This window comes from Hyperolius riggenbachi, chromosome 4 (genome assembly GCF_040937935.1).
Source record: "Hyperolius riggenbachi isolate aHypRig1 chromosome 4, aHypRig1.pri, whole genome shotgun sequence".
NCBI lineage: Eukaryota > Metazoa > Chordata > Amphibia > Anura > Hyperoliidae > Hyperolius > Hyperolius riggenbachi.
In genome coordinates, this window is record NC_090649.1 from 129,057,670 (window position 1) to 129,071,132 (window position 13,463).

The window sequence follows — 13,463 nt, forward strand, 5'->3', positions numbered from 1 at the left end:
CATCTAATCTGACTGAGCTGCAGCTGTTTTGCAAAGAAGAATGGGCAAGGATTTCAGTCTCTAGATGTGCAAAGCTGGTAGAGACATACCCTAAAAGACTGGCAGCTGCAATTGCAGCAAAAGGTGGTTCTACAAAGTATTGACTCAGGGGACTGAATAATTACGCACACCCCACTTTGTATTAGTCTTTCACGTGGAATTCCAATAAAATTGATTCATGTTTGTGGCAGTAATATGACAAAATGTGGAAAACTTTAAGGGGGCCGAATACTTGCAAACCACTGTAGTATGCCTGCTGCAAGCCACTCCATCCTGTGCTGTGTTGTCTTTCCTTCTCAATAGATATAGTAGGTGTTGCCAGGGGACAAGACTGTATAAAGCTTGCACGCCGCAGTGTTACCTGCAGGATGAAGACTTTAGAGATGTGGTTTCCATAGCCACTGAGGAGCCGTATCTCTGCTGACTGAAGCTAGGCAGACATGTTGTAATATTTTGTAATAATTTGAACTGATTAGTTTTAAAATTAATCAAAAGCATATCTTGAAACAGAAACCGTAAAAACTATTCGAGCCCAGTTGTTCAACTATTGTTTGAAACCTCATTGGGTAAGGCCATTTGTTTGGTCAATCTTGCTGAATTGGCTGGACATTAACAACTACCTAGCTTTACACCTTATTGATCTACTAGTGACCTTAGCCCGCTTAAAAACGGGCTAGGTCTGTCTCCGCGCCTATCGCACGCATGCGCGCTCCCGAGCACCCGGCGCCTACGCGCACACCCGGCCGCCCGCTCGCACGCCCGTCTAGGCTGCGTCCCTCTCGTCCTCCCTGTGCGAGGCTGGGTCCATGCTTCGCACATGCGCAGTAGCAAAAAGCACAGACCCAGCTACACTGGGACAGTTGCCTATTATTATAGAGGATGAATAGCTGGCAGTGGGAGCTTTTTTTGACAGAGTTTTGAATAGATTAAAATAGACTGAAATCTGAGATTGAGTGGGTCAAAGAGGTAAAATAATTAGAACTATCAGATCAATTTTTGACATAGATTGCTGAATTGTGTCTGTCATAGTGTATGGCAAACTTAAATGTTCTTAAACTTCGTACACACGCTAGATGAAACTTGGCCGAGACTGGCGACAACTGCCTCTCTAGAGAATCTACTGTGTGCACGGATCAGTTTGCCTGAGAGCATTGTTCTCCCCACTCTCCTCAGGTACCACCTGACATCACTCGTGCACTGCTCCTTCTGCCTACCGCTGCAGGCTAGCAAGGTGTCTGTACAATCTCGGCCTTGCTATGTCATCCTAGGGATCCGGGCGACATGCCTTGTACTTGTGTGACCCGTGTATGGCTGACATTATTTTGGACAAATGATACAAAACTCTTAATACGTTATCCTTAAAGGGAACCAGAGATGAACGTTTCACACAAAATAAACATATCAGTTGATAGCTTGTAAAGAATAAATGCTCTACCTGATAATTTTGCCGCTCTGGTGTGCCTTTTTTAGTGTTTTTTATCCATTATTGCTCCAGGAAAAATCAAATATGGCCGCCAGCTCATATCCCTTCTCCTTCCGGGTTATATGAGTTGTTCTGGATGTGCTGACTAGGCTATATGAGACTAGGCTGCTATCTAGGCTATATGAGAAAGGCTGCTGTATGCTTTCATTTTGGTATGATGTACTGCCTGTAGGAAGTGTCTCTCATAGGAATGAAACTGCCGTTATTATCAGTATCTAGTGCACACAGAGCACACAGGGATCATATTGCAGCCACAGAGCTTCTCTCTCAGCAGAGCAGCCCCTCCCAGTCATCACAGCTCTCAGTATGCAAAGCAGAAGATCTAAGCCAGGAGAGGGGAAGGCTTGGGCTTGAAAACACTTCACAGAAGAGTGACTCAGCTATAATGATTCCAGGTCAAACCTCGACTGAATAGTCGGTGGATTCTTATCACAGCTGCTAATAGACTAATTAAGCAGATAACAATGAAACTAAAAGCAGGGTAGGTGTTTACTGTCATTTTCCCACTGATAAATGTAATAAAATACATGAGGGTGCTTCATCTCTGGTTCTCTTTAAAGTATCAATGTTTGATTTCAAATGATCTAAAAGTATCTATTGATTTGAATGCCATTAAACGTCTTCTGTCTCTTCCATTTGAATGTACTTAAATGATTGTTCTTAACTTAACAGTTCAATTTTGATTAGGTGAAGTGGTTTTATTGGATCTAAAGTGCCCTTGAACAGTGAAAACTGAAATGTGTGTGATCAGCATTGGCACCTGCTCACATCCTCATAACCTATGCAGAGTAACCCTTGTCTTCATTCATCTGGGATATAAATACTCACCCTGCAGTGCAGATGTACCAGTCAGACAGATTAACATTGCCCTGAGGTACACTACACACACACACACACACACACACACACACACACACACACACACACACACACACACACACACACACACACACACACACACACACACACACACACACACACACACACACACACACACACACACACACACACACACACACACACACACACACACACACACACACACACACACACACACACACACACTCTTAGTGAGATAAAATATGTACCCTGTGAAATAAACAGTGTGCCATATAATGTTTATAGTCATTTCCCTAAAGTATATAGCGGCAGGACGAGAAATGGTGTGATTGACATATTGCACTGCAGCCCTGCCCAAACAGAATTAAGCCATGTGCACAGACTAGATGGTTGTCGGACAAGGCAGCTGGTCAGAGCCACCTCTGCTAGCACCCAACCTCCTTGATTTGACACCAAGACATGCAGGCTGGTGAGCACAGGCTGAGCTTACTGATCTTAAGCACCCTGCCTGTTCAATGCTACTCTGTCATGTCCTGTGCTGTCAATCCTCTTCCTCAACCCAACATCAGAACATGTTGCTAGCCTGCAAACTGGTGACACATCCGTTTAGAACTCAGCTTCAAACTGCCCCCAGGGATTGAGTCCTGATACCTACAGGTGACAGCAATTGTGTTTGTGTGTGTCTATGTACGTTTGCATGAAAAACACAATATGCAGGTCCCCACAATAAGGGCTGGAACCCACAAGAGCGTTTTTTTGAGCATTTTGGCAGCGCTGCGATACGCTAGCGTTTTGCCAAAACGCTCAGCTAATGTTAATGGATGGGGCAACTTCCACAGGAGCGTTTGCGTTTCCCAGAAACGCAAACGCAGGACCTGCAGCATTTTGGGAGCGTTAGCGCTTCAATGTAAAGTATTGAAACGCTAGCAGAAACGCTCAGCAAAATCTAAACTGAGCGGTTTTGCTAGCGTTTTGCGGTTCAGCACACTGTAACAAAATGAAAAATAATTCACAGGACCAATCAGGATAAAAACGCGAAGCGCAAAACGCTACACAACCGCTGAGGAAAAAAATACACTGTTGCAAAACGCGACCGAAAACTCGCATGAATCCGCTTGCAAACCGCTCAGGCAAAACGCTAGCGGTTGCGTTTTACGTTTGCGGATTTCAGTGGGTTCCAGGCCTTACAGGCACAGTGCCCCTAATTACCAGTTAAGCAGGGCTCCCCATCCCTCACTGATCCAGCTGCACTGGCCGCATCTCTCCGATTGTGGAGTAGTAGGTACTGCCCGCTGACCACATGTAGTACCTTTTTTAAAGAGTAACTGTCAGGCTGCAGAAGGTAATTTAAACCTCTATTCTCCTGTGTTAAACAGTTTAGAAGGAAGCCCAAAAGCCATTAGTGAAGATAAAAATCTCAGTTACCTTTGATGTGTGCTTATCAGCAAGGCTGTTATAGACCCATAAGGACGCAAGCCGCATACTAAACTGCAAAGCATTCTGGGGCCCTCCCCTCGGCTGCTAATGAGACGTTACAGCAGCTTGTAATCAGTCCAGCGCGTAGCACTGATAAATCTCCGGGCAGAGTACACTGCAGGAGTCAGCTATTGTTCCTAGCCACATGGCTCATTAATATTCACTGCACACTGTGTTGTTCAAGTACGAGCTTATCTGTGATCAGGAAGCAGGCAGGACATGACGACACATTTGACAGAAAAACATGGAGCCTGCCATGAGCTGTCAGGAGCATCTATCTCTGCATATACTATATACAAATTCTGTGAAATCCAAACGTGGACAGTGAAATGCATATGTAATGTAAGTACAGCCAATCTTTAGCTACTGATATATGTGTTTATTTTCTCTGAGACCTTATACCTAACAGCTCCTCTTTAAAGCAAACCTAAACTGAAAATTAAAAGTCAAAATAAACATACACATTTCCTGCTTACCGCCTGCAAAGTCTACTCATCAATCTTTCTCCTCTGTTTGTCCACTGTGATCAAAGAAATTCTCTTTCGCGTCGGTCCACACTTGTCAGGTTGCAGATCGCAATGCATTTTAGCGTTTTAAATGGATCAGTTTTTTTCTAAAAACTGATCAGTTTTTCAAAATGTTGTTCTTTTGCAGCATACGTTTGCAGTCCGTTTAAACATGTCAAAAATGTGCCCTTCCTTCCTGTGTGTTTCTATCGCAGAGATGATGCTGAGGGGAGGAGCAGGCAGTAGGCAATCTGCTTTGGCATCAGTTTTGTGTGAAAAAGTTCCCTTTCATTGCCTCTGCAAGTATCCAGGCTCTGTGAAAATCTGCAAAATCCGGACTCTCCATTCAGTTTCCTAAAATGGAGCCCACGGATCTGTTTTTTTGAAGTGTGTGAAGACGGCTGCTATTTTTAACATTGGAATCCGTGGCTCCGTATTTGTCCATGGCAAAAGAACGGAGCCACAGATATGGTTTGGAAACAAATGTGAGCCGACCCTTCCTCCATTTTAAAAATGGCGATGACCCCATAATAGCTTCCTGGTCCGCACACTGTTAAACTGTAATATTGCGCACTTGAGCCATAGGGAAACATGGACATTACCTTGCACAGCAGTTGTCCTTTCAGTTATAAATTACAGCAACTTATGTATAACTGACAGCAACTGATGTATTTCAATTATGACAAAATCTTGTCAGAACTGGAAGGAATCATTGGTCAAAGAAAATGGTGAGCTTCTGAGAGGAACTATGGCAAGGTAAGTATGTAATATTGCAGGTACAGTACAGCACAGGGCCGGTTCTAGACAGGCACATATAAGGGGGCAGCCAGAAATTTGCAGGGGGCATAAAAAACCCCTGCGCCGCGCGTAGCGCGGCGCGCCCAAAAATGGGCGTGGTCATGCAGCAGACCGTGGGTGTGGTCATGGGTGGGGCCAAATATACATGACTTTAGCAGTGGTGTTAAAGGTCTGCTGGGATAGTTTGAGCTCTGCTGTAGTGCATCCCCCAAAAATATATGTGATCTGACAGCATTTCACCAAAAATACACTGCCAAGTTGCTGATGTATGGCACCCTTAAAGGAAACCAAAGATGATTGATACTGTTTTATACATACCCAGGTCTTCCTCTAGCCCCATGCACACAGATCGCTCCCACGCCGCCGTCCTCTGCTGCCTGCTGCTGCGGTATTGGGTCCCGTTAGTTCAGCCAGTCTGCGCAAGAGGAACTGCGCTCTTTACGTATCTCTCCAGCGACCACCGAAGAGATACGTAGAGGGCGCACTTCCCTTGGGTAGACTGGCAGAACTAACGGGACCCAATACCGCAGCAGCAGGCAGCAAAGGACGGCGTCGTGGGAGTGATCTGTGCGCATGGGGCTGGAGGAAGCCCCAGGTATGTATACAACACTGTCAATCATCTCTGGTACACTTTAAGACATTCTTAATAGGAGACCAGCAGCAGCTACAAATGATTAAATTAGGATACACAAAGCTTAAGAAGCTAGGACAGGCAGTGAAAGGGTTAAAAGAAAATGCAGGCTGAAGTGAGCAGAGCAGATAGAAGAGCAGAGGGCAGGTCAGTCAGTGAGACTGAATAGTGAAAAGAAGGGGGGTGAGCCATTACACAGAGTATATCTGACCTCTGTGCAGATTGTTCCTGCTCCCTGAGCTGCAGATAGGAATCAGTTATTAATAAGAGTATCCCCCTGCCCACCAATCATCACAGTGATGTGGGCACAGGGTCCTCAGGTCAGTGTGGGAGGTCAGGGGACTCGTACATTATACACAACATAGCGCCGTCCATCAGCAGCACACAGGCAGTCTGACAGGCTGTGTCCTGTGTATGCAGAGAGCTGGGCGGCTGGGACTGGAGACATAAATCACTTGCCTTTTCCTCTCATGTCTCCCCAGCGCGCCCATCCTTCTCATTCAGATACAGAGATACTTGTGGCTGGCTGGCCGGGATCACATGGGGCGGGCAGCCAGTGAGAGAGCAGAGTGTCTCACTCCTCTCTCACTGGCTGCCTGGCCCCATGTGATACCCGACCAGGCTACTGAGTGTCTCTATCTCCGCCCTCTACACACAGCCCAGCGGAGATCATGGCTGTTACCTATGCCAGTGACTGCACAGTATGAAGAACCACCATCTGGCAGTCAATTCCTGTCATTTCTGCTCTAATACTTATTAGAAGGGACTGTCAACAACAGCATGACGCAAATTACCATGACAGCTGTCATGTGACTGGGATGCGTTTTTTCTTAGGCTGCCTCACACTTGGCTCTTAAACTTGACTGCGTGGGAGGACTGTGCTTAATGCTGGCACATTACTTTACTTTCTGCATGAGAGCGTGACATTGGGCTCATTAAATGCTTCATACAGGATACAGTACAATCATATACCTCTGCTAGACTTCTGATCTTCACAAATATGGGTTACAGTAAAATGTAATAGTAAAGGTGTATACATTTGTATGGGCTACAGATGGGACAGTCACCAGAATATTATAGTAATAAAATATTTTTATTTTCAGAAACCTGTTTTTTGCACAAAAACCTAATGTATAATGTATCAACTATGATCTATTTTTTTTAGAGAGATGGATAGATCTAGGTATATGTGTTTATTATTCATAATCCTATTATACAAACTGTGTTTTTCAGATTTTGCTTTATTAAGTTAAACTCCACGCAAAGTTAAAATAGCATGAACGTTTTATTGTCATTGCTATTAGTATCTGCTGGGATTCATGCATATGTGAATTGCAGTTATAAGTCAAAATTCTCATTAAGCATGTTCCATATCATGCCTTTCTTTATTTGCTTGTAATAATTTTGAAACATTTAATAAACCTGACAATAAAAATAAATATATATATATATATATATATATATATATATATATATATAGCATGAACGTTAGCCAGTGCTAGTTGTTGCAAAAGTGAGGTAAGGTTGGTCTTATGCTGTCCATACATGGTACAATAAATCCTTTGATTTTCTTGTTTATTTGAACAAAACGGTTGAATCGAATCAAAGTCAAAAATAATCTTTTTTTTTTTTTTTTTTTCGATCAAGAAAAACAAACGATTCCGATTGGACATGTTGGAAAAATCTTTATATTCCATCTAATGGAATAATCGGACGAAATTATCTAATCAAAGAAAATGAAAAAATTGTACCATAAGGGTCCTTTTACACTTAATGCCTTGGTATGCCTTACTGTTCATTGCGGTTTTTTTCTCTCCATAGCAGTGCATTGTGAAAAAGCTTTCAGTTAAAATGCCTATAGTGGGAACTGAGCCATTGGGAAACATGGGCATTACTTTGAAAATCAGATGTCCTTTCAGTTAACTACTTCGCATCCAGACCTTGTTTCCCACATATGGACTAGAGCAGTTTTGACAGTTTAGCTATGTCCTTATTTAATCAGAAATAACTTTATCCCTACTTACGACACAGAAATAAAATATATATTGTTTTTTTTTCAAGACAAACTAGGCTTTCATTGTATGCTATTTTTTCCCTCAAACAATTTTTTCAATGAATTTTAATGGGAAAACAAGGAAAAAAATAGAAAAAACACATTATTTCTCAGTTTTACCAATTCCAGTTTAAAAATAAAAAGTGCTACTGTAGATAAAAAAACACAATTTTTGGGGGGCTATTCTTAACGCTTATCACAGATTTTAGACTATGTTCATGTCACAATTTATGGTGAAGATATTTGATTCTGAAATAATGCTACAGTGTAACGATTGTGGAACTTTCTCCGTGATCAGCGCACAACGCGTGCGCTGATACGGCGGAAATCCTCCACAAGCGTATAATTGCAGGCACCCAGCAAAAGGTGCTACGCACCCGTAGAGGGAAATTCCTGTCGGCAGATGGCGCTGGGGAGTGCAGAGGAACCAGTCCTCTGTACCTCCACAAATGCCAGACAAGAATTGTACGAAGTGCCGAACGCAATCGCAAGAGAGGCGATTGCGAATGAGAACGAGCAAAGGGACAGGTTGTATGTGTGTGCGCCAACCTAGTCGCCACCCCGCGACAGTGCACACACAACAGCAGATATGAAATAGGAACGCGATCGCGAGAGGTGCGATCGCCAGACGTGACACAAGGCAGATCAGAATAGAATACGAGGTTAGCAAAGGCACAGCAAATCATACAATGAGGAGATGCGGAAAATAACAAACGCTAGCTAACCGCGAACACCGCACTCATTCGCAACAGTGCACACGGTTATGCGCGGTCTCCACGTGATAAGCACAATAGAGACAAGCACGCCTAACTAACCATCGACAGACAAACATGAAACAGAGGACGCGAGCGCTTGCTTAATGGTTACCTCACCGAGCCTCCAGCAAGCGTTCGTAGCAGACAAGACAGACACACGAAAACAGGGACAAGCGAGAGATAGGATCCACAGCACTAGCGAAAAGTGGCTAGCGCGATCCAGGAAGACAGAACAGAAGGATCCACAGCACTAGCGCTAGGCGAGTGCGATCCAGGCAGACAGAGTAGCAGAACAGAAGGATCCACAGCACTAGCGGAAAGTGGCCAGCGCGATCCAAGGAGACAGAACAGAAGGATCCACAGCGCTAGCGCAAGATGCTAGCGCGATCCAAGTGAGACAGAACAGAAGGATCCACAGCGCTAGCGCAAGATGCCAGCGCGATCCAAGTGAGACAGATCAGAAGAGAAAGCTGGTAGCAACCGCTGCACCAGCTATACTCCAAGAACAGAGATCAGAACCATTTCCTGTCGACTACCGCTGGGACAGGACAATAGCAACAGAACAAACAAACAAACAGATAAGCAATCCTAACTGCACTAAGGAAACCTGCCTAGTGCAGTTTTCCAGGAATTACTCTAAGCTGATCTTCAAACAGAGAGTAAGGCTGACACTCTCCAGAGTGTTTCACAGGAAGACTCCTTATGACCACCGAAGCATTATGGGACACACATAGTACTTATAGTACACGCCTCCAATGAATATGGCCAGGCAATTTGCATGACAACGTATGCAAATTCCTCAGCAAGCACAAGCTGCAAAACTGACAGAAGCTCTTCTTTCCAGAGTCCTGCAGCATGCAAACCTAAACAATGGTCAAAAGGCTGCCTGCCTGCACAGGCAGCTGAGCAGATCATTACATACAGAGTGTATTTTTCACTATGAACTGAGAAAATATACGGTAAGTATTTTTAATGGTAAAAATCAATCTCATTAGCTCAGGAAACCTATATTCCCGTTCACCAATTAGTGCTGCATCAGATAGTGCCAGAAATGTGCACAGGAGCAAGCCCAATCCTGCACAGCACTGCTACAAGACGTTTATCTACTGACTCGTGGTTTAGATGAAGTCACAGAGGACGTAGATATACTGTAGTGGTGGATAAAGTGGTTAAAGATGAGCGCAATTTATTGAGTGTAAAAGGACCCTAAGGCTGGTTTTACACCTGGCCATAGTGTTGCGGTGCAATGCACAAAATGTTATTTATTAGACCCTGCTGCTGAGTGTGCTGAGAGGGTCATATGCATTGCATTACCCAACACCCTACCCCTCCTTCCCCGCACTCCCCTTGCCCAGTGACGTACTCCCTGCTGGACAGGAAGTATGTCACTGGGATTCTCAGGTTTCTCCGGCGTATTCTCGTTCCGTGCATTTGCACTGCCGGCGCCAACATTTTAGATTTCTGTGTCACCCATTGACTTTAGTTACTTCCACTGGGTCGCCATGGAAGTCTGATGGCAAAAGAGCTTGGCAGCTCGGCGGACGATCAGGCACTTCTGGCGCAATGCGGTAAGTGTGCTAGGTCCCATTGCCTTGCATTGTCATTGTGTTACACTGCGGTAAAACAGGGTAACGCAATACACACTTGCAAGGCAAGTGTAAAAAGGGTGTTGTGGGACGGAGGGGTATGCCCATGATGGTACTAAATGAAGAAGAATTTGTAAATGCTAGAACTGAGAGCACTGACTTCCGATGATTTATAAAGATGTACTCTATTGTTTTTTATTTGTTTTGTTTTTTTATATGTATTTCATAGGAAAAGTGTCATTTTAGCAATGGCAGCTTCGCTTGTACCTCAATCCCCCAGCTCTCCACTGCAAAGTATTTCTCTGCTGAGCAAGTCCTTTCCCCAACTGCCTAACCCACGAAAAAGAAGACATGGAGGACGAGCCAAGGACCACTGGAACACAGCCAGTCTTACAGGTAACACTGCCACAGTATGGTACACTAATGGTGGGCATAGACAGGTTGACCGGCGGCTCGATTAGCCACCGGATCGACTCCAGCCGCGGCCCCGCTCGTCCGCGCGTGAGCACGGATCGATTGCCACTCATCCCTGCCGGCGGTCCTTATTAGCCGCTCAATTCCCTGCCATTGTCCGCCTGCGGGAATCGAGCGGGCACGGGTTGAGCTGGTCGGATCAGCTGGTCGATACACGGTACAGAAACGTACCGTGTATCCCCAGCATTACACAAACCAATGATTTCTACAACTGATGGGAGCCATGTTCCTTTTGTCTTTATGGAGGAAATTTTGAGAACAAACTCCCTGAATCCACAATCACTTTGTTCAGTAGGAGTATGGTGCTCTGATACTGAATTTAACCATTGCCAGCAATTGCCAGACTAATCTATTAGCACTCTATAGTAATTCAGCAGGGCTGTCCACTGGGGAGGAGCTCATTCATACAAGCATATTGCTGGTGTTTCCTTGAAAATACCTGACATATAGTAATCAATGTTGAGGTTTGATCATGTTCCCATGCAGAGCATAGCAACTTTTGCATTTTCACAGAAAACAGCTGTATGCAATATTTCTGGAGCTTCAGACGCTTAGAGAATACTAGCTATGGCGTTTTCCTGGTGTGCAGAAGGTGCTGAGAACAACTTAAGACCAACAGTCACCAAACATTTACAAAACACTAACTAAACCAAAGAAAGATAATTTCTCTACATACGGGAGATCTATGTATGAACAGATCCGCAATGTATTAGAGCTGGTTCAGATGGGCATCTGAGCCAGCTGCCCGGCGTCTCGGTCAAATGCTTTTCTGCTAGTGAGCTGAAATGCATTTATCAACCTTCGGTGGTGGTAGACAGCGATTAAACAACAAGTGCCACGGCTATCATTTACCACCATGTAGATGTCCATGTAACCCTAACTGTATAAAGCAGTCAAAAGTATTGAACAAATTTCAAGTTCCCCTGCAAAACCCCTTTTATCCTTTTATATTTTGTGCTTGTTGCCTGGGAAGAATGAATTATTTACCATATGTTATTTTATTTATATTGATTCCCTAAGGTTACATAATATGATTTGGGTCACAAATAAAAAGCCATTTATGGTGTATATATCCTACTCAGGGGATGGATGGGGTCAGTATATTGAACAGTGAATCTGGGACATCGTAAAGTTCAAGCATAGAATAGATTCCCCCCCCCCCCCCCCTTAACTTATTATGTACCATCCTGTTTAAATGTTTTTCCAAATCGTGTCTTATAGGTGATGACTGGAGCTCTTACAGTCTCTCTTCAGCTACCAGTAACGTCTTGTTACGCTCCCCAATGGAATCTGCCACCCCAGATGATACCATCCAGTCTCTACCCTCGTGTGTGCGGAGCAGTAGCAGGGCTGTGCTGACCGTCAGTAGTAAGACTACTCAGGTACACCACATGGCTTCTGCCTGATGTATTAGCCTAGACAGTGCTGATGTTAAAAAGGAGAGCTCAATCAGTTGAATCGGATTGGGCGCTGATCAGGAATAAAGGTGCCCACTAATAATACAATCTTGCTTTTACAATCTTACCACTCTTATGTAATATGAACAACCACCTAAAATATGCAAAGTTTATTTATCCTTCTAATATATAGATTAAAAAAAAACTATTGAAAATTAAGATTGTATCATTAGTGGCACCTTAAAGGGAACCTGAGGTGGGGATTTTAACTTAACCACTTAAGTACCAGTGGTCTCTGCCCCCTTAAGGACCAGAGACCGCTGGTACAGAAACTGCGGAATCCCGACAGAAAATGACGAATTACCGCACATACCTGCCACAATCACTGTCACCGCCGCACGTCGGAAACCTGAGCCACCCACTCTGCCTTATCTATGACGGCGGAGTTCCTGTAAGCCAGTCAGCAGACGCTTTCATTGGCTCCTGATCCTGTCTTTCAATGTAAGCCAATAGGAGTTGCTTACATTGAAAGACAGGGCCAGGAGCCAATGAAATCGGCTCCTGACCCGCTCACAGGGCTCTGCCATCATAGAGACTGGAAGAGCAAGTAAGCTGCGACGAGACAAGCGGGGATTCAGCGGCGAGATCGGCGGGAGCGTCGAAAACGGCAGATGTGCGCAGCGGTGGCTAATTGAAATCTACGCCCTGCCAGCCAGGTAACCACCAAAACAGAGAGTAGAATTTAATCACTGCAGTCTTTAAGTAGTTGAAAAAAAAATGCTACCTGATCCGGTGGGCCAGGAAGATCAGGTAGCCGCAATCCCCGCCACTCTGCACCGCTCCTTTGGCCAGCAATGGCTCACTTTTGTTTTCGTGACCTCTGGGGTCACGACGCTGGAAGAGCTGCTCTGTGTCTCACACAAAGCGGAGTGCAGGGAGGCGGGGGAGCGGCCATGGAGAGGCAGAGCTGCTGAATGGCAGCTGGAGAAGGCCCTCAGGAACCCCTCCTCCCAACCCCTTGAGATTGCCAACAAGCTGCAAGTTGGCAATTTCGGGGTGTGATAGTGTAGCAGTAGAGGGGGGGGGGGGGAAGAAGCATTGTCATGCAGCAGGGAACAAGCCTCTGTGTCATTCTAGTGATATATATATATATTCTCGTATTTCTCTGAATATAAGATGCTCTCCCCCCCTCCCCAAAACTGACAGATTTGGTAACTAGTTGGGCAGGGAAGCACTTACCACATCCTGCCGTCGGGTTCCTCTCCCCCTCACTTCGGTCCTGTTGATGCAGACATGCTCCGCTTCTCCTCCTGCAGCTGCTGCCAATATAGCTGTATGCTGCGACCGCTTGCCGCTATACAGCTCCGGATCCTCCATTCCTACTGGTCTCCGTACTTTCTCATTACTGGTTGTTAATGTAACCTC

The 13,463-nt window shown here is 44.9% G+C and overlaps 1 protein-coding gene across 1 annotated transcript in view; it reads left to right on the plus strand.

Annotated features, from left to right (window-relative positions):
* Positions 1 to 6,774: 6,774 nt before the first annotated feature.
* The window catches only part of PASK (PAS domain containing serine/threonine kinase), an 83,327-nt gene continuing 76,638 nt past the window's right edge, over positions 6,775 to 13,463 (plus strand). The window contains 3 exon segments of the mRNA XM_068280630.1: positions 6,775 to 6,790; positions 10,397 to 10,563; positions 11,863 to 12,023. Of these exon segments, the coding sequence (XP_068136731.1) occupies positions 6,789 to 6,790; positions 10,397 to 10,563; positions 11,863 to 12,023 (330 nt within the window). The 5' untranslated portion in view covers positions 6,775 to 6,788.